At 40.6% G+C, this 20142-nt stretch overlaps 1 protein-coding gene across 4 annotated transcripts in view; it reads right to left on the bottom strand.

The window, feature by feature from the left end:
* The window catches only part of BRAF (B-Raf proto-oncogene, serine/threonine kinase), a 167270-nt gene extending 162845 nt beyond the window's left edge, over nucleotides 1-4425 (bottom strand). For all 4 annotated transcript variants that reach the window (XM_047835502.1, XM_047835481.1, XM_047835511.1 and 1 more), the window contains exon 1: nucleotides 4090-4425. In XM_047835502.1, the coding sequence (XP_047691458.1) occupies nucleotides 4090-4218 (129 nt within the window). In that variant the 5' untranslated portion in view covers nucleotides 4219-4425. The remainder of the gene's footprint in view (nucleotides 1-4089) is intronic.
* Between the last annotated feature and the right edge of the window lie 15717 nt (nucleotides 4426-20142).

The following is a 20142-nucleotide window of genomic DNA, read 5'->3' on the forward strand; positions in this document are numbered from 1 at the left end:
TCTAGCTTGTTATCCTAATATAATTTTTCTGGCCTATTATCCAAACAAGATTAAATCAAGTTTGCTTCGAGTTTACTACATTCAAAGATTCAAGCATCAGGAACCAACATTCCTTTCTTATCGGTTTACTGACAAATGATTCCTTTAACAGCCAGCATATGTAAGTGACTGATTATCAGATAGTTTTCTAAATAAAAGTAGATGCCTAAAGGAGGGAAGGAGAGAAAGAGTACAGAAAGGGACCACTAGAAATATTAAAGACAAAAACAGCTATCTTATAGTTATGCCTAACAGGCATGTTTTGGCCACCTTCAAAAACACCTAGACAAGTATTAGCAGCAATACCAGAACTATACAAGGACGCAGTACCCTGATGGGACTATCTCTGGTTTTTCGTGGTTTATAAATATGTGTTTTAATACAGTGAACCACATTATAAAGATTCTATCCCAGAATACTGCTTAGTCAATGCATTATTATAATTACATAGCTTAACTAAGGCAGGCAATAAGTAATCATGAAAACAATATAATTTTAATTGTAATGAATTATAAGAAGCTCCTTCTACAGAAACACTACAGAAGAACTGTTAACAAATATCATACCCTAATATAACACATTTTTCAAATAAATGTATTCATTATACTATTTAGTCACAATATCCCAATATTATACCATATAGTCATAGAAAGAAACATCAGGGAAATATAAATGGTCAGAAATAAAGGTTTAATACCACAAGTAGAAGCACATTCATTTCATAAATATTTAATAAGATCCTGTTATTTCTAGAATATTCTACCTTGAGGTCTACAAATACAAATACAGGACAAAAAAATTTGTTCACTTCCCAACATACATCAAAAACTAAAATCTACATTCTATGTTCAAGATGTTTGATAACAAGTAGTAAAAAAAATCTTTAATATCCAAAAAAAATTAGTTTTTTTTAAAAAATCATAGTATTACCTAATGAAACGTAAAACATTTTGCTACATTAAGTTTAAAATATTAAAACCACATATACTATATCATACAAGCATTAAAAAAGTTCTGGATATAACCAAAATGTTTACACTTTTATATCCTAGTGACATAATTAGATTTTTTTTTTTTTTACTTACAGCTTTGTAATTTTTCAATAACGAATGTGTTTTCCCTCTGTAGTCAGAAATTTTTTAATACACCTGAAAGCTGAAATTTCCCTCTAAGAAACTTTAAAAAAAAAAAAAACCCCTCTATTTTAATGTCAGGCAAGGGAATTCTTTAGAATGTGTCATTTTACACAAGCACAACTTTTCATTTCTTTCCATGCACTTGGCAAGTCTACCTCTTTAAGTGCACATAAGGAAGATAGTTCAATTAAAAGACCACACACGGTACATTTCGGTTTTCACTGAATTAACAATACCAACTTCAAATTTTAAAGTATTTCTTAGGGGAATTTATTCTGCCATCCATAACATTGATATCTATATTCAAAAGAGATTCACTTTCAATCATTTATTCTCCATTCAAACACCTTTTATATCAGCTCTTATAAGAAATTACAGAGATAAAACTATTCATCAGTAAACATTAAAACCTGAGTGGAGGACGCAGCACACAACACTTCTAACTAATTAAATTTAGTTACAAGAGTCAGAGGAGTATCCTTGTAGTTTTAGGAGATACCAATACGTTTTCTAATTATTGGCAATTTAAACTTAAATTCATTAGCCTAGTGATTCTCAATCATTAACACATGAGAACGGCACAGGAAGTGTGCCAAATACAGAAACTTATGGCGCTAGCTCTCACCTACAGAATCAGAATCTTCAGAGGGTTGAGCTCAAACAATCCGGCCCTTTCCAATTAGATAGCGGAGATTATACATAACAAAAGACTTCTCTATATCATTGCAAACTGTTCTACTAAGTCTTAAAGTTCTCAGTATAAACAATGTTATGGTCAGAGAATTACAATTTCATGACCCATACCCAATAATTTGTCCATTCTTCCATTCTGTAATAGTCTTCAAAGTTAGAATTCAACAAAACCACACATACACTACAGAGTAAAGGGAGCCTGGAGGCACCTGTGCCTGGTAAGACAAAGGCATATCCGATTCATGGAAAAAATAGACAGCAGATGTGACCCCTAGTATTTATCCATTAAAAACAATGTATCCTAAAAATAAATTTCCATGTCAACGGAACAAAGCTGTTTATAAATAAGAAGGAATGTGGAGGTGCAGGGAAGACAAGAGGAAGCTTCAGAGAGTTAAGAACCAAAAGTCAGGAAACAAAGCCGAATGAATGGTTAACTGGGGACAAGGAAATCAGAATAAACTAGGAAATGGAAGAAGGAAAAGAGCTACCCTTAGAATACAAGAAGTTGGTGAAAATGAACAGATGTTAGAGGAAACTGATCTGAGCAAAAATGCAAAGTAAAAATTAAGTGGAAAGTGGTGCAATTTAATGAAGAAGAAAACATATGAGAACTTTAGACCAGATGATGGCATAGAACACATCATGGGCATAGATGGATGTGGTAGAGGAGACTGAAAAACAATTATAATTGTGAACAAACTAATACTAGAGCAAGCATATGGGGTGAATTTCCAAAGTAAAGATGATGAAGCAGGAAAGAAGCATTGCATACATAGAAGAAAGAGTGAGACATTATGAGAATTGGGAAACAAAATGTAAACAGTACGGAAGGAAAGAGAACTTTGAGCAAAGTCAACAGAATTAAATCACATAATCTAATCAATAACTACAAAGCACAGTTATTATACTAATATCTCATTATCTGCAAAGTATAATAAAGTGTATTACTCTATATAATACAATACCAGATAGTAAATGGAGTAAGTTTTCCTTGAAAACCAAATGTAAATAATCTGACAAGGTGATAATAGGCTAAATAATGCAAAAAAAAAAAAAAAAAAAAAAAACAGGCTGAGAGAAGCAGAAGCCAAGCAGGAAAAAAATGAAAGGAAAAAACTGGGACAAAAAGGAGGACAACAGAAAGAAATCAATCAAATCTATTTAAAAACGGGTAGGAAAAAATAAAGAGGTATGAACGCACAATGGAAGACTAGCCAAAAAGTGCCAGTAGTTCAAGTGAAACCTGATGGAATCCTGACAGCTTCAGGATTCAGAAGGGAAGGAGCTCCAAAGCGTCCAAACGGATTTATGAAGATAATAGATAACAATGCTAGGGAGCAGTAGAATGATCCAGAGGGCCTAAACAGAACTAGGGTAAGAGAAGTGCAAAAATGGTCTTAAGTAGATACTGAGGCTACAAGGCTGGCAGGTCCGACAACCGGCAAAAGAGCGGAGCGGCCGATGGGAATGGGATGGGGGGTGGAAGGGTTACCACTCAGCGACAGAGCACAGGCAAACATAAGAACTGGGGCCCTGACACCGGGATGGAGAGGAGAGCGGAAACAGTGGGATTTAAGATTGAAAAAAGTAAAAATTAAATCAAAACCATCTGCTGGGTAAAACAGGTGAAAAGAAATCCCCAAACAAGTAGAAAAGTGGAGGCGAGGGCAGAGGCCTGAAAAGGGAGACATCAGGGAGAGTGGAGGGGAACGATGCGCCCCATCACCACCCCACCCCCCCCCCCGCCACGACCATGTAGTAATTACAATGGTAACTCAGGCTGGGGTCCCGGCCCGGCTACTAACCTACATCTATCCACCTGGATGCCGCCCCCCTTCGCCGCCTCCCCCCCACCCCAAAATAACGAAAACATCGAAGAGATGAGAGCCTGGCTACCTTCAGCCAGCCGTGACCTTCTCAGACCAACCCTGAGTCTCGCCCCCTACTGATAGCCTTCCGCTCAGCCAATGCCGCCTGAATCCCCCAGACTGAGGTGCGAGCCAGGGAAACCCCCCCCCTGGGCCACTGTGTGTGTTTACGTAGCGAGGAGCTGCATGACGGAGAGGGACACGGCGGGGATGCCCATCTCCCACCCCGCAGAACCCAAAGGAGAAGGTGGCTCAGGGCACCAGAGCCCCCACCGTCACCTCTTTCCCCCCAAAAACACCAGCCAGCCGAGCCCAGAGACCTGAGGGGTGTAGGGTGCGCCGGCACTCACCTCCTCGGGAATGGCAGGGTCCGCAGCCGAAGAGGCCGCGGCGCCGGCTTCGGGCTCCATGTCCCCGTTGAACAGAGCCTGGCCCTGCTCCGCGCCACCGCCGCCGCCGCCGCCGCTCAGCGCCGCCATCTTATAACCGAGAGCCGGGGCCCGAGCGACCGCTGCTGGGCGGGGAGGGGGAAGAGAGGCGGAGGGCGGGGGGAGGCGGAGGCGGAGGGCGGGGGGCGGCGGGGAGGGACGGCCCGGGCGGCGCCGGCGGCGGGAGGGCCCCTGGGCCACCTCAGGAACCGGCCCGCGGCCCCCGGCGCAGCCGAGCCTGAGGGGATTGGGGGAAGGATGCTAGGCGGGGGGCGGGGGAAGGGGGCGGAGACGACTAGAAGTCGCCGCGGCAACGGCGTCACCCGCGTCACCCGCGTGTCACGGCCGTGACGTCACCGGGGTGCGTGACGTAATCCTAGGAGCGCCCTCGCGCAGTCTTCTGGGGAGGGTTCTTTCCTTTCGTGCCCACCCTCGCGCGTGCACGTTTCCTCCGCTCTGCCGTTTCCATGGCTCCGATTTCCTACTTCGTTCTCTTCCCTGTGCTAAACCTGTGCCGTAATGTGGGATTTACTAGAAGAGCATGGGTGGTGTTCGAGAAGTTGAAATCCTAGAGGGAGAAAGATGGGGAAGCCCATACTGCTTGTGTTTTTTCCATTACAGCGAGTGTCTCTGTCGTTAAAATAAGACTTGAAACCTCCAGGGGGAAACATCTGAGCGAATTTGATAGAAATATATTTAGGAACAGCTAAATTATCAGAATGATTTTTGTATCCGTTTCATTAAAGGATCTGGCCTGTTAAAGTAGGTCTAAATGGAAGTCTAAAAGCTTTTCCCCATTATTGAGGAATAAAACGTTTTCTTTAAGTGTGTTTTTCGTTTTGCAGATTCATTCAGCAAATGTAAGTGGAAAACTTGTCGTGTGCAAGGGCCTGCACAAGGCACAGCATTCCAGTCATCTGAAGCATCAAAACTTAAATGATTTTTATTTTCAAGAAAATCATTGAGAACATTTTAAATACTTCGTGCCTTTCGTGAATAGAATATTCTAAGACATTATCTGTAAAAAGTATGCATGAAAATAAGAGTTAAATTCCCTTTGTGAGGCCCAATTACAGAATGAAATTAAAGACACCCAATTCGTTACTAAAAGTACATTTATTTTAAAGGAAAGGGAATATGCCCTGGGGGGGTGGGGTGCGGAATAAGGAATGGAGAAATAGGAGTGAGAAACACAGTGGAAGATACTGTGGCCTACTGATGGTGTACAGTTTTAATCACCAAAGTAACCAAGCCATCAAGTCATGAGAAGCATTGAGTGAACTATATTTCTTTACTTCCCATGAGGAGGAAATTCACCAGTGACCTCCTTATAGTATTCACCATGATTAAAGAGATGGAAAGCTGTCCTACTGACTTCTGAAGCTGAATGTCTGCATACCGATAGAGTCACTATGAGCCCAGGAACTGATCCTTAGTCCAAAGGTAAGGCGTTGTGTGTGAGGCTGCTTGATTAATCAGAATACTAATATTCCTTTACAATGCAAAATGCAGCCTATCAAGTGAGTGTGGTAGGTTTGTTAGCTTCCTTGTGCTTTCCCTTCCAAGTGGAAAAGTCTGTTTGAGGAACTAAATAAATCAAAAGTGGCTTGGCAAAAGTAGAGTAAATGAAGACTGTCCTAAGAGATTATGTCATCAAGCTATACTAGTCTGAAGTGCCCTTCTGTACTCCAAGGACATACTTCTAAACAGACTAAAATTGCACCATTAGCCAGTCATGGCACCTTTTACCCTTAGTTTTATCAAAAACACAACTTGCAACATTATTTATTCTTTAACAGTCCTATTTCATTTTCTAATCAGACCCTTAAAAAATTATATCATTATAACACTTCCTCATAACATTCAAAGTTCTAAGATTTGTTTTCCTTGGTTCTATTTTAAATTATAGCCTTCTTTATCAGCAACAACCTGTAGATCATCTCTTACATAGTTATTTCTTCACAGGATGATTGATCTCGTCCATTTAATATTGATTCTTGTTAGCCTCTATTCACTCAACATTTTCTGACTTTGTCTTTAAATCTGGATATATCTTATTTGATTTCCCTAGGCCATTCTAAAGCCCCACAGGATCCAGATGGGAGAATATAGAGGAAACATAAACTTTGTAGAGTACAAAGATCAGTATCAGCATGCCATATCTTAACTATATATAATCCTAAAGAAGGTAAGCTCGCTCGATCCCCTATTGTTATTTTAATGTGTAAAATGACGGTGGTAATAATGCCAACCCAACCCGCCTAACTGTATCATTGTGAGGATCAAACATAGTTTTGCCCTTAACAAAATGTAAAGTTACCTCCTCAGTCATAATGCAGACAAGGCACAGCAGAGATGGCTTGCCTCTGCCCCATGATATCTGGGACCCTCAGGTGGGAAGACTCAATACCTAGAAGTGTCTCAATGGGTGGGGACTGGAATAATCTGGAGGCATGTTTCCTCATATACTTGGTGATTGAAGCTGGTACCTCAGCTGGGGGCAATCAGCCAGAATACCCAAACATACTTTCCTCATGTGGCGTGAGCTTCCTCCTAGCATGGCTGTTTCAGGGTAGTCAGCCTTCTTACAAGGTGGCTGGGGGCTCCAAATGCTAGGCTTCCTATAAGCAAGGTGAAACCTGTATTGTATTTTATGATCTAGCCTCCGGAGTCACACAGTGTCACTTCTGTTGGATTTTTATTTTATTTTATTTTATTTTATTTTATTTTATTTATTTTCTTCTACCGCATTTTATTGGATATAGGTAAGTCATTAAGTCTAGCCCAAATTCAAGGAAAGGGCATATAGATCGTACCTCTCAGTGGAAAAAGTGTCAAAGAATTTACAGTTATCTTAATTTACAGACAAGTTGTGTTTAGAATAATGAGCTATAGGGGCACCCGGGTGGCTCAGTGGGTTAGGTGTCCGACTTTGGCAGGTCACGATCTCCCGGTTTGTGGGTTCAAGCCCCACATTGGGCTCTGCGCTGACAGCTTAGAGCCTGGAGCCTGCTTCAAATTCTGTGTCCCTCTCTTGTTCTGCCCTTCCCCCGCTCATGTCCTGTCTCTCTCTCTCAAGAATAAATAAACATTAAGAGAAAAAAATTTAGAATACTGAGCCAGCTTTTCTAGAAATGGTTACTTACCTTCACTTTCTCCCCAGGGGACTCTATACTCGAATCCTCCCCCTTTTATTACTGGGAATCACCAAGACATATCTCAGTATACTAATGAAGAAACCCTTACCTTCTTTCTTTAGCTTCTTACCACTGCATGCAAAAATAAATGCAGGTCCTTGGCCGTAGGACACAGCCTAACTGTCTCCTCTTGGGCACTTCCCCTGGCCAAATCTGGATACTGCCATAGACACTATGCTGTGTTGAAACTTTCTGCCCAAAACTATGGCACTGTGTTCTTGGAGCCTGCAATAAATCAAGCCAGTTTGTGTTCTGGACAGAAACAGAAAGACACCTCCCTCCTGTGCTGTGGTATGTCATATGGGCATCAAAACAGTATTATCTTGCATTTGGTCAATGCAGTTCTTTTAGGTGTTGTTCCCAGTCCCCCTTTCCCCTAAGGCATTTGTGTATTCACAGGAAGTTGGAAAACACATCCAGGTGAGGAGCATTCCTCAGATCTTTGCTCTAGTTCGTGTCTGAGACACTAAGAAGCCTTGCTGATATATCTGACCCTCTCTTCCAGTTAATTTTCAACTGGAAATTCTATCTTGAATCCTGAATTCTAATAGACACTGTATAGTCTCACCCATAAGCTGGACCTGACCAGCTGGGTCTGATCCGTGTTAATGTAGTCAACTACTGGAAAACAAGTAAGCAGTTTCTAGGAAGCTTCTACAGCTCCAACAAGATTCAATGATGTATAGCTGATTACAGTTTAATATTTTCTTTATGAATCAACGTCATCATTGTGAATAACACATCTTGTATTAATAGAAAGCTCCTCTCTTGGGGTGCCTGAATGGCTTGGTCAATTAGGTGTCTGACTTTAGATTTTGGCTCTGGTCATGATCTCACTTGATCATGAGATCAAGCCCTGTGTTGGGCTCTGCACTGACAGTGTGGAACCTGCTTGGGATTCTTTCTCTCCCTCGCTCTCTGCCCCTCCCCCACTCATGCTCTCTCTGAAAATAAATAAATAAACATCAAAATAAAAAGTAGAAATCTACTCTCAGAAGCTATTTAGGTGTGGATAGAAGATAGAATCATAGAGTTGATTCAGGGCAGCCTTCCTGTAGAGAGATACTTGGAATCTTCACAGTGGAATCCCAGACTCTATACAAATGTGATGGGGACCTCACTAATACAGTGCCTTCAAGGAGAACTTCTTTGTTTTCTGAAGTTGAATTAAAACCCTCCTCTTTATGACATCTATGTTGTGGTCTGTTTTGCCTTCTAGAGGAACACAGGATGAGTCTATATGTTATTCTGTCAAGTGCGTTCAAGTATTTGAAGGGAGTTCTGTTTCCTCTAGTTCTCTCCTTGAAGTATTTTCCCATCTTTCTGCTATTCTTTTCAATTTTCCTCTTAGAACATGGTCCAGTTGAACACTTTTCCAGATTTCGTGCAACTAACAAAGAATAGAACTGCTGATTGCAATAACCTAGGATTCGTGCTTTTGGTAATACAGTAAAAAATCAGGGGTGCCTGGGTGGCTCAGTTGGTTAAGCATCTGACTTTGGCTTAGGTCATGATCTCGCAGTTCATGAGTTCGAGCCCCATGCTGGGCTCTGTGTGGACAGCTCAGAGCCTGGAGCCTGCTATGGATGCTATGTCTCCCTCTCTCTCTGCCCTCCCCCGCTCACACTCTCTTTCTCTCTCAAAAATAAATAAACATTAAAAAAAAGAGAGAAAACTAAATATTAAAAAAAATACAATCAAAAATCATATAAGCAACCCCACCCCATTACTGGTACCTATGAAACTGGAAGTCAATAAAAACTTTTGTTTTTTGTTTCTTGTTTTTTTAAAAAACTCATATCAAGTCTAGGTTTTCTGTCTTTTCAGCACAGTTGTCATCTCCTCTACTGAACTCACATTTCTCAGGCTTTTAATTCTTGAAGGAAGACTTTGCTTTTAGATTGATGAAACGTATTAGAAGGTGGCTCAGTCAGTTGAGCATCTGACTTAGGCTCGGGTCATGATCTCATGGTTTGTGAGTTCGAGCCCCACATCGGGCTCTGTGCTGACAGCTCAGAGCCTGGAGCCTGCTTCAGATTCTGTGTCTCCCTCTCTCTCTGCCCCTCCCCCGCTTGTGCTCTGTCTCTCTCTCTCTCTCTCTCTCTCTCTCTCTCAAAAATAAACATTAAAAAAACCAAAATATAATTTTAAAAAATGTATTAGATATTATATTTCTTTTTTTGAGTTTTTAAAATAACAGCTTTATTGAAATATAATCCATATATCATATAACTCACCTTTTTAAAGTATACAATTTGGGGTGCGTGGGTGGCTCAGTTAGTTAAGCCTCTGACTCTTCTTCCAGCTCAGATCACGATCTCAGGGTTTGTAGGATCGAGCCCCACATCAGTGCAGAGCCTGCTTGGGAATCTCTCTCACCCTCTTTCTCTGCCCCTCCCCTGCTCATGCTCTCTCTCTCAAAATAAATAAATAAACATTTTAAAAAGATAATAAAGTATACAAGTCAGTGATTTTTAATATATCCATAGAGTCCGGCAGCCATCATCACAGTCAGTTCCAGAACATCTTCAACACTCTAAAAAGTGATTTTTCAACATTTTTTAACATTTACCAAAGGATATTTATATGATTATGTTATTTCATTTTGTACCATCTTGCTTATACTAACCCTTTGGTGTGTTAATAAGATACACTGTTCTTTTCACTATTCTTTGCGAATTTGGTAATTTGGAGCATTCAATTTTTTTTTAATGTTTATTTATTTTGAGAGAGAGAAAGAAAGCATTAGCAGGGGAGGGGAAGAGAGAGAGGGAGAATTCCATGCAGGTTTCATGCGGTCAGCAGAGATCCCATGTGGCGCTCGAACTCATGAAACTGTGAGATCATGACCTAAATGGAAATCAAGAGTCAGACACTTAACCTACTGAGCCACCCAGGTGCCCATGAAGTGTTCAATTATTTTTAAATTTGTTTGTATTTCATGGTGCAGTAGACTATATATAGTATGCTACCTTTTTGGCAAGAAGTGAGGGGAAACTATATATGTATATATACATAATGAAAATGGCACCTGGTAAGGGAGGAATAAGAACGGGGTGAAGGGGATAGGGTAAGAGTGAGACTTCTCTGAGTATATCTTTTAATATACTTTTACTTTATGGATGTAAATAAATGAAAAAGAGTAAAATCTAACCAAATGAACCTAATCATATATCAAATTCATAGCATAATCACACAGAGAGATTAATCACACAGTGATTAATTCCAGTAGCTTTTGCATGTCGCTTTCTGACTGTAGACTATAGTGGACTTACAGTGTGTTAAATTAGCTAAACTGGAACTATTTCCCAGAATCCTCTTCCATCATTTAAGACCTGCTCACCCACTCCTGAAATATATCCCCTGAGAGTGTCCAGAGCAAACTCTTTCCACCAAGGCTGTGAGAAATGCATTTGTGAGCATAATTCTTAGAGTTCTTTGCTGGCTCTCTTCTGAGAGAAGAAATGACAAGTGCTACATTTGTATGGGAGGCATGTCTAACTCTGTGATGATGGGCTTCTCCCGCAGGAGCCCCATCACTGGCATTGTCACAAGAGCCCAAGGTAGTGACAATCTGACTTGTATTACAGTCTTTCCTCCTAGCTTCCAGCTCAGCCTCATAGATTTCATTTTTTCCTGCTTTTCCCACTTCACCTCTGACTTTTATTCCTGACTGTCTGGCTGAGGATTTTAGGTTCCAGCAGCAGACCCAGAAGCACCATCCCCACCTAGACTGTTTAACCAGCTCGACAGTTGCCTAAGACCAAATCTCTGCAGTACATTCCTGTTATTTACGTTTCTTAAGTACTGACTGGATTACATTCAAAGAACAAAATGAACTATGAATAAATCTTTAACTTTTCTTAGAAGTCTTATTATGGGTAGTGATATTGACTTTGTAATTCCAAAACAATTTGTATTTATTGTGGATAGAGAAATGAGTACATATGATGATGTTGGGAATCAAGAGTCTTACTGTGGAAAAAGTAAGAAACATGTTACGAACAGGAGAAGTTGAAGAAGAACCCCGTGATACGGGATTTGAATTGGAATAACTGTATTAATGTAGGACTTAGACAAAAATAATGTGTCTGTGAACACGTATGTATGTATAATTTTAGAAGAATATATGCTAGTTATTACACAGAGAAGAAATGATAGAATTAGGAAAGTACATACACTGTGTAATATTTGTATTATATAGTATATGTATAATATGTAATGTATGTATTATACAATATATGTACACTTATAAATCCTTATATAATTCTTATCCGTATGTACATTTATATGTACATATAGTGTACATAAGTATTTATATGTGTATATACCTATATATAGTATGTGTGCATATGTATATATATAAATGTATAAGTATAGACGTACACGTGGATTCGTGTATTCTTAGCTCTGGGCACTGAAAGGAGTGCCGAGGTATACCTGTTACCTGATACCTGAATCTTGATTTTGAAATACCATTCTCCCCTAAAAGTCACGAGGGCTCCTTTGAGAAACGGCTGATTCCAGATCTAGGACAGCAATGTATAAATTGAGCTTGCACTGGATGCACTTTGGTATACTCCAGAGCAAGGGCATGATAGAATTAGAAAAATCACCATTTTGCAACTGCCAGTGTGATAATTACTCCAGGTCAGGACCATTAATAGTTGCTGAAATTCTTATTTGGGTAAAAGACTGTTGGGGGCGAGGGCAGTCCTTTGGCTTCTTATTGCCACCACACAGACCTCTCACTAATTATAAAGGGGGAAGTATACATTTACAATAGCAATTTAATAGCCATGCTAGTAAACTCAGCATCCCCAAGAGGGGGATAAATCGACATTACGTAATGAGTCCTGATGTGGTACATCATCTATGTAGTATTGGGTCCAAAAAATGTTTAACCTGAACACAACCATGAGGAAGCTATCAAATCCAGAATGTGGACGATTATAAGACGAACAACCCAGGGGCGCCTGGGTGGCTCAGTTGGTTAAGCGTCCAACTTCAGCCAGGTCACGATCTCGCGGTCTGCGGGTTCGAGCCCCGCGTCGGGCTCTGAGCTGATGGCTCGGAGCCTGGGGCCTGCTTCCGATTCTGTGTCTCCCTCTCTCCCTGCCCCTCCCCCGTTCATGCTGTGTCTCTCTCTGTCTCAAAAATAAATAAACGTTAAAAAAAAAAATTACTCTTTAAAAAAAAAAAAAAGACAAACAACCCTAACTCCTCAAAAATTCAATATTACGAATAACAAAAAAAAGTCGAGGACAGAAAGTTTAAGAGACTATTCTACATTAAAGAAGTTAAAGAGCTTTAACAACCAAATGTAATACATGAAATTTCACTGAACCCTAGATAGGAAAATAAACTATAAGACACATTCTTGGGACAACTGGGGAAACTTAAAGGAGAGCTATATATTAAGTAGTAATTGTGAATTAATGTTAATATCTGTATTTTCGTAAGGTGATTGATGAAGTGTTTAAGGTGAGATACCATTATGTCTGCAACTTACTCTAAAATGGCTCAGGAAAAAATGGAGATAGAGATGAAGAAGTAACAATTTATTAGAATCTAGATAAAGGATATATGGTAATTTGTTTGTAGTACTATTTCAACTTTGTTGTATATTTGAGATTTTTCAAAAAATGTTGGAGGGGGATGCCTGGCTGTCTCAGTCAGTGGGGCATGCAGCTTTTGATCTCAGGGTTGTGGGTTCAAGCCCTGTTTGGGTATGGAGATTACTTAAAAATAAAATCTTTAAAAAAATGTTGGAGAACATTTTTCTTTCATTGTATACAAAGAGCACATACTTATGATAATAAGACATTGTCATAAGTTTCTGAAGGAAAGTGTTTTCAGGCACTTAAAAACTTGCTAGTCGGGGCCCTTGGGTGGCTCAGTTGGTTAAACGTCTGACTTTGGCTCAGATCATGATCTTGTGGTTCCTGGGTTCGTGCCCTGCTTCAGGCTCTGTGCTGACAGCTCAGACCCTGGAGCCTATTTCAGATTCTGTGTCTCCCTCTCTCTCTGCCCCTCCCCTGCTTGTGCTTTGTCTCTCTCTGTCTCAAACAAAATAAAACAAAACAAAACTTGCAGTCACCCACTATTAATATTGCATTAAGTTTTACCTTCTTACATAGGATCAATTTCTAGATAAAACTAGATAAATCTAGTTTTATGATGCTTTTTATTTTTTGGTATATTGGATTTACACCTTTTGTCATGGACATTAAGAGTCTGTGAGACAAAGTTTTTGTTGTGTTGCACTCAGGTTTTAATAAGACCCTGTAATGTATCTCTACATGTTAAATAGGGATCTTCTCTTAAATGTTGTTGTGTTATTCTAAGTATGTATTTGTAATGCACTTTTATTATAAACATTTGTAGCAACACCTGTCCTGGTTATCTTTTTGTTCTTAAGATAGATTTATGAGGTCTCATGGTTCATTTCTTTCATTCATTCAACAAATATTTATTGCATATCTACTGAGTGCCAGGAACTGTGCTAGGCTTTTATGTAATCTGAACAATAATGACAGTCTTGGGTTTTTTGTTTTTTTGTTTTAACATGTACCATTGCTCCGGGAGAGCCTGTCAAAGAGCAAATATCTAATAGTACCCAACTTTTATACACATCACAACTACTGCTGTGCTTCATGTTTAATGTCTCTAAATGCTGATTTTTACATCTGTGTTTTGCTTCTGTCTTTTTCCGAGATACAGAAACCTTTCTGTGAGATCTTGCTTCCTACGTCACCGAGAAAATAAAGGCTTTAAGACAGGAACTTTCTGGCTTCTAACTCCCCCAAGTACAAATTTCTATGCATTTTTTAAAATTTATTTTTATTAAAAAAATTTTTTTTAATATTTATTCATTTTTGAGAGAGAGAGAGAGAGAGCAGGGAGGGGCAGAGAGAGAGGGAGACACAGAATCCAAAGCAGGTTCCAGGCTCCGAGCTGTCAGCACACAGCCCGATGTGGGGCTTGCACCCATGAACTGGACCCAGGAACTGAGATCATGACCTGAGCTGAAGTCAAATGCTTAAGGGACTGAGCCACCCAGTGCCCCATGCATTTTTTTTTTTTTAACCATTCTTATTTCCTTGCCTACCTCACAGTATGGGGTCTTGCTCCTCTTTTTGTGTTTGTAACAACTGTTAGCTGTTTTCTTTTTCTTGAAAATCTCTTATTACCTTAGATTTCATGATTCCACACACTACTGGTCTTCTCAAAAAAAAGGTCCGTTCTTTCTTGGCTTCCTTTTTGGGGTCAGTTTTCACCATTGGCAGTTTAACCGTCAATATAACCCAGAGAAAGAGGACTCCACCCTTTCCCTGTTTCTTCCCTACTGGAACTCCTTTCACCCTTGTACTCATCTCATAGGTTTTGTTTACAATGATGGCTTCTAAATGTGTATCACAGTGTAGATATCTCCACCTGGACTCAGACTCAGCCTTTAGTATCCAACTCCTGCTACATGTCTGTACCTGAATGTGTCACAGACACTGCCAACTCCCCAAGTCCAAACTGAGCTCTACATTCCCTACTTGATGCTATAACAGCTGTTCAACCTGTATTTGTTTTTTAATTAACTGATGTTATTGCATTTTGACCCTCTTTTGTAAAGATAAATACTAGTTCCCCTCAAAAAGCAAGAGGACAAGAAATCTTTTGGAGGTGGTGGATATGTTTATTACTTTGTTTGCAGTGATGGCATCACAGGTATATGCCTATGTCCAAATTCATCAAAATGTACATATTAAATACATGCACCTTCTTTTGTATATTAAGTTTACTTCAATAAACTTTTTTTAAGTTTATTTATTTTGAGAGAGTGTGAGGGAGCAGGGAAGGGACAGAGGGAGAAAGAGAGAGGAGAGGGAGAGAGAGGGAGAGAGAGAGAGAGAGGAGAGAGAGAGAGAGAGAAAGAGAGAGAGAGAATCCCAAGCAGGCTCCACTTGCTGACAGTGTGGAGCCCAACGCAGGGCTCAATCCCACAACAACCCTGGCTGGGATCACAACTTGAGCCAAAGTCAAGAGTTGGATGCTTAACTAACTGAGCCACCCCAGTGCCCCTACTTCAATAAACTTTTTTAAAAAATTAAAGATATATGCTAATTCCTTATTCTCTGTTACTGATGTAACAAAAATCTTTGAGTTAATCCCTGGAATCTTTTTTAATATTTGAATTCAGTTAGTTTAGAAGTTTTTCAACAACAGATTGGTAAATGTATGTCTTTCCACCTTCCTCCTATGAAGGAAAATCTGGATTTTTCCCTTTTAAAACCCTTTTATTTATTATTTTGATATGTCTTTTTTTCTTCTGAATCTGAGTTTCTGGTTTTGGCATCTGCCGGGATCACTTCCCGGCTCTATTCTTATAATGACTCAATATTGGGCCTAACCAAATGTTAATTTCATGGTGTTATAAATATGTTTGACTTAGATTGCTAGTATATTTATTGATCACAGTTTATGTATTTAAAAAAGTTTTTTTTTTTTAAGTTTATTTATTTTGAGAGAGACAGAGACAGCGTGAGTAGGGGAGGGGCAGAGAGAGAGGGAGAGAGAGAGAATCCCAACCAGACCGCACGGTCAGTGCACAGCCTGATGTGGGGCTTGAACCCACAAAACCGCGAGATTGTGACCTGAGCCAAAACCGAGAGTTGGACACTTAACCAAGTGAGCCACCCAGGCTCCCCACAGTTTATGTATTTTATATTTTAAACTAACAATAGCTTTGGCAGGCAAATATGCTAATTATGCAGATCCTTCAGTCTCTGTATTAGCATCTCTCTTACACCATTTAAAATTAGCATGGTTTTCTGGGTGGCGCTTTTCACATAAGAACTTTTCTTACATGAATATAAACATATTTTCCCTCATTCTGTACAGGACAGTAATTCACTCTCTAGGAAATGTTATTAGTTGTTAGAATGATAAAAGAAGTTAGATGTTGGGAAATTAAGGGGCCAAAAACTGTTATTTTAATGAGAAGATTGAACATTTTATCATGTTTACATTTCATATTACTTAATACATTCCAAACATAAGTGCAATGGATTGTTTTGGATGAGAGTAGGACCAAAGATTTTTGAAATGCTGAAGAGAAGCTGTAGCTAACACTGCCACTTAAAAGTTATAAGCAGAAGATTGTGGGTGAGAGCAGGGCTATAGTGGTGGCAGACAGCCAGGCTGGACTCAACCAGAAGCTGAATATTATTGCTACTAATTTACAGAAGACTGATAAACGCAGAGGCAGCTTCATAATATTACTGTACCTTTAGAAGTTTTTCAATATATAGATCAAGACTGAAACTCAGTCTTGGTGACTCAGTTTGCTGAGCGTTCTACTTCAGCTCAGGTTATGATCACTCGGTTTGGGAGTTCAAGCCCCTCATTGGGCTTGCTGCTTTCCGCACAGAGCCCACTTCAGATCTTCTGTCCCCCTCTTTCTCTGCCCCTCCCCTGTGCTCTCTCTCAAAAATAAATAGACATTAAAAAAAAAAAGACTGAAACTCCCAACCTTATATGGAAATGTGCTTAGAGACATCTCTAGCCAAAAATGAGCAAGTTAAAGGCAAAATTGACACAATGAAAAAATGTAAAACCCTTTTGCTTTAAGAACTGGTGGCTTGGGGCACCTGGGTGGCACAGTCGGTTAAGCGTCCGACTTCAGCCAGGTCACGATCTCTCGCTCCATGAGTTCGAGCCCCGCGTCGGGCTCTGGGCTGATGGCTCGGAGCCTGTTTCCGATTCTGTGTCTCCCTCTCTCTCTGCCCCTCCCCCGTTCATGCTCTGTCTCTCTCTGTCCCAAAAATAAATAAATGTTGAAAAAAAATTAAAAAAAAAAAAAAAAAAAAAAGAACTGGTGGCTAAGCATTGAAGTATACAAGGTGAGGATCACCGTCTTCTTAACTAGCTTATTTTTACTGAGTCTGAAGGTAACTATTCCCTTCATTGAATTGACATGCCTATTACAAGGTGTTAGGGAGCAATAAACAATATTAAAGGTTTCTTAATAATGTAGAGCTGGAACAATTACTCCAAGGCCATTATAATTTCCTCAAGACACTTGCCCTTGTAATTTGACCTTGCAGGATGTTGGAAACTTGAAGTTATCGGAGGTATAAAACCAGTGTTCCCTTCTTTTCCTGAAGATTTATTTCATTGTCAAGTTTACAGCATATAGCTAATCGCACATCTTTGGGCCCGAGCCCAAGTTGGATGCTTAACCGACTGAGCCACCCAGACACCCTTCCATACATACATATATAAAGTTACAATTAAAATAACCACATGTGTTAAGTGTTCTGGTTTAGATATATGCTTCTTTGTCCTTTTGGATGGAGGTTGGAGAAAACATATGGAGATGTTGGTACATTATGCATTGAGACAAGTTATACCTACCAGTTACTTATTTCTATGGCAAAAAAAGGTTTTGTTGGTGGGGGATAGTGTTGAGAGTTGCTTTCAGGAGATGAAGAATGAATGGAAAGTAGCCGCTGATGGAACACTTAAGTGAGAGACTTTGTAAGGTCCTGGGCTTGAGTACTTGGGAAGCAAATTGCCGTAGAAAGCACACCTTTCTCCCCAGTCTGCACAGAATGTAGCCTGTTTTGCCAATGTGCAGACAGTGGCTCTGGGATTATCAGGGGGCTGCATCTTTGGTATGAGTAGTGGAGAGCCTGCAAAGGTCACCTTCAACATTAGCATCAGTGGTTCTCCTTCAGGCAATGTCAAGGACAGTGGACAATGGCCAAGGCAACTGAAACAGAAGAGGAAGAACAGTAGATCTGGAGTGGGAATTGGTTTGTGAACACCTGAAAGGTGCAGGGTCAATGTTACATTATTCCAGGGACACCACTCACATTTTATGCAGTGTGAATCTCAGGTGTGCGCCAGGGAGTGACATTCACCTGGGACACAATATCAGTCACACACCCTGGAATCGGGCAAAGTGGCTGCCTGGTCCTGGGAAGCCACAGGAGACTCTAAGAAATAATTATAGCCTGCTTTACGTGGGCTTTTGAGGTTCAAACTATCAAATTGGTAGGGACTTAAGCCATTGTGATTTTGAGTTTTCAGTTAATATATCTTCATTTTATTCATATGGTCTGATAACATCTGGGAACCCTGGCTGCTTAGTTTTATACTATTCTTGTCAGATGTTGTTGTGTTCTCTTATAATAGGGGCCCAGCTGGAGTCTAAACTGTGTTCCAGATTTAAGTGTATTTGGAAGCCTGGTGGCACATGCCTGCCAGCAGCCCATTTATATGACAGCTTGGAATGCCTTGTAGGTGGGTCAAGGACCAGTGTTGAATACAGTGATTCTCATAATAATATATTATCTATTATTTAGATTATTCTCCATTCTTGCAGCTCTCACTCACACCTGAGTTTTGAGGTAAATCTACAAAAAGGTCATATGTAATTTAAATCTGTTCAGTAAGGGGACACCTGGGTGGCTCAGTTGGTTAAGCGGCTGACGATAGCTCAGGTCACGATCTCATGGTTCGTGAGTTCGAGGCCTGCATCGGGCTCTGTGCTGACAGCTCAGAGCCTAGAGCCTGCTTCAGATTCTGTGTCTCCCTCTCTCTTTGCCCCTAACCCACTTGTGCTCTGTCTCTCTCTCTCTCTCAAAAATGAATAAACATTTTTTTTTTAATCTTCAATCTGTTCAGTATGGAGTTGATAGCAAACTCCAGTGGGAGAATCACACAGTGCAGACCATTCTCTGTGCGGCCATGCCATCTGAAGAAGAGAATCAGACACCTTTGAGAAACATTTCTTGGTACGTTACTGGGCCATGATGGAGACAGAATATTTGACCACGAAGAACCAAGGGACTGTGAGTCCAGATGCTCATTAAGGATTTTGTCCGTCTTTGCGAACTTATAAAGTCAGACAGGCCCAGCAGCAGTCAAAAGACTGAAATGGTATATTTGGTATCAGGCTTAAACAGGAAGACCCTCCTGACAACCACCACAATTGCACAGTACCTCCCTCGCTCGCTCATGCCTCTGGCTATGTCGTGAGAGGAGGTCCTGTAAAACCAGCTAAGGGAGGAGGGAAAAGCCCAAATTTGAGTCATAGATGGGTCAGCTAAGTACATGAGCGAAAACTAAATATGTGTATGGCTGCATAATATCCACATTTAGGGATGGCCTTAAACAGTTGTCGGCATGGAAAATCTTCCCAAAAGGTAGTACCTGCTTTGTGGAGAAGGAGACGTGGGCCAAGATGAAAATACATGCATATTCCCGGGCAGTGGTCAGTGATCAGGGCCCTGGAAGGGACAGGCTTACAGATTGGATATGAGGAAATCTAAGGGCGGGCCTTATGAATAGACCTAGGAGAGTTGGCACAAAGTGTACAGATCGGCATATCACGTGTTCGTGTCTACCAGAGAGCACGCACCACGGATGAGGCATTAACAACCGCAGGGACCAAATGATTAGGCCGGTTGATGTCAGCCAGTCTACATCACAAAATATCCCAGTGCCGACACAGCGGGCACATGAGCAAATTGGCCGTGGTGGCAGAGACTGAGGTTAGGCATAGCCCCAAAACCTGGCCCCCCACTTGCCAACGTTGCTCCAGCTACTGCTGCCAACCTGCCAGCCACAGAAACCAGCACTGAGCCCCTGATAAGGCGTCATTTATTGAGGAGACCAAACGGTTACTTGGTGGCAAATTGACCATCTTGCACACCTTGCTTTCTCAAGAATACCAACAATACATGGTAATCCCTCAAATCTCTCAACTAACCGAGTT

This window comes from Prionailurus viverrinus, chromosome A2 (genome assembly GCF_022837055.1).
Source record: "Prionailurus viverrinus isolate Anna chromosome A2, UM_Priviv_1.0, whole genome shotgun sequence".
Taxonomy (NCBI): Eukaryota; Metazoa; Chordata; class Mammalia; order Carnivora; family Felidae; genus Prionailurus; species Prionailurus viverrinus.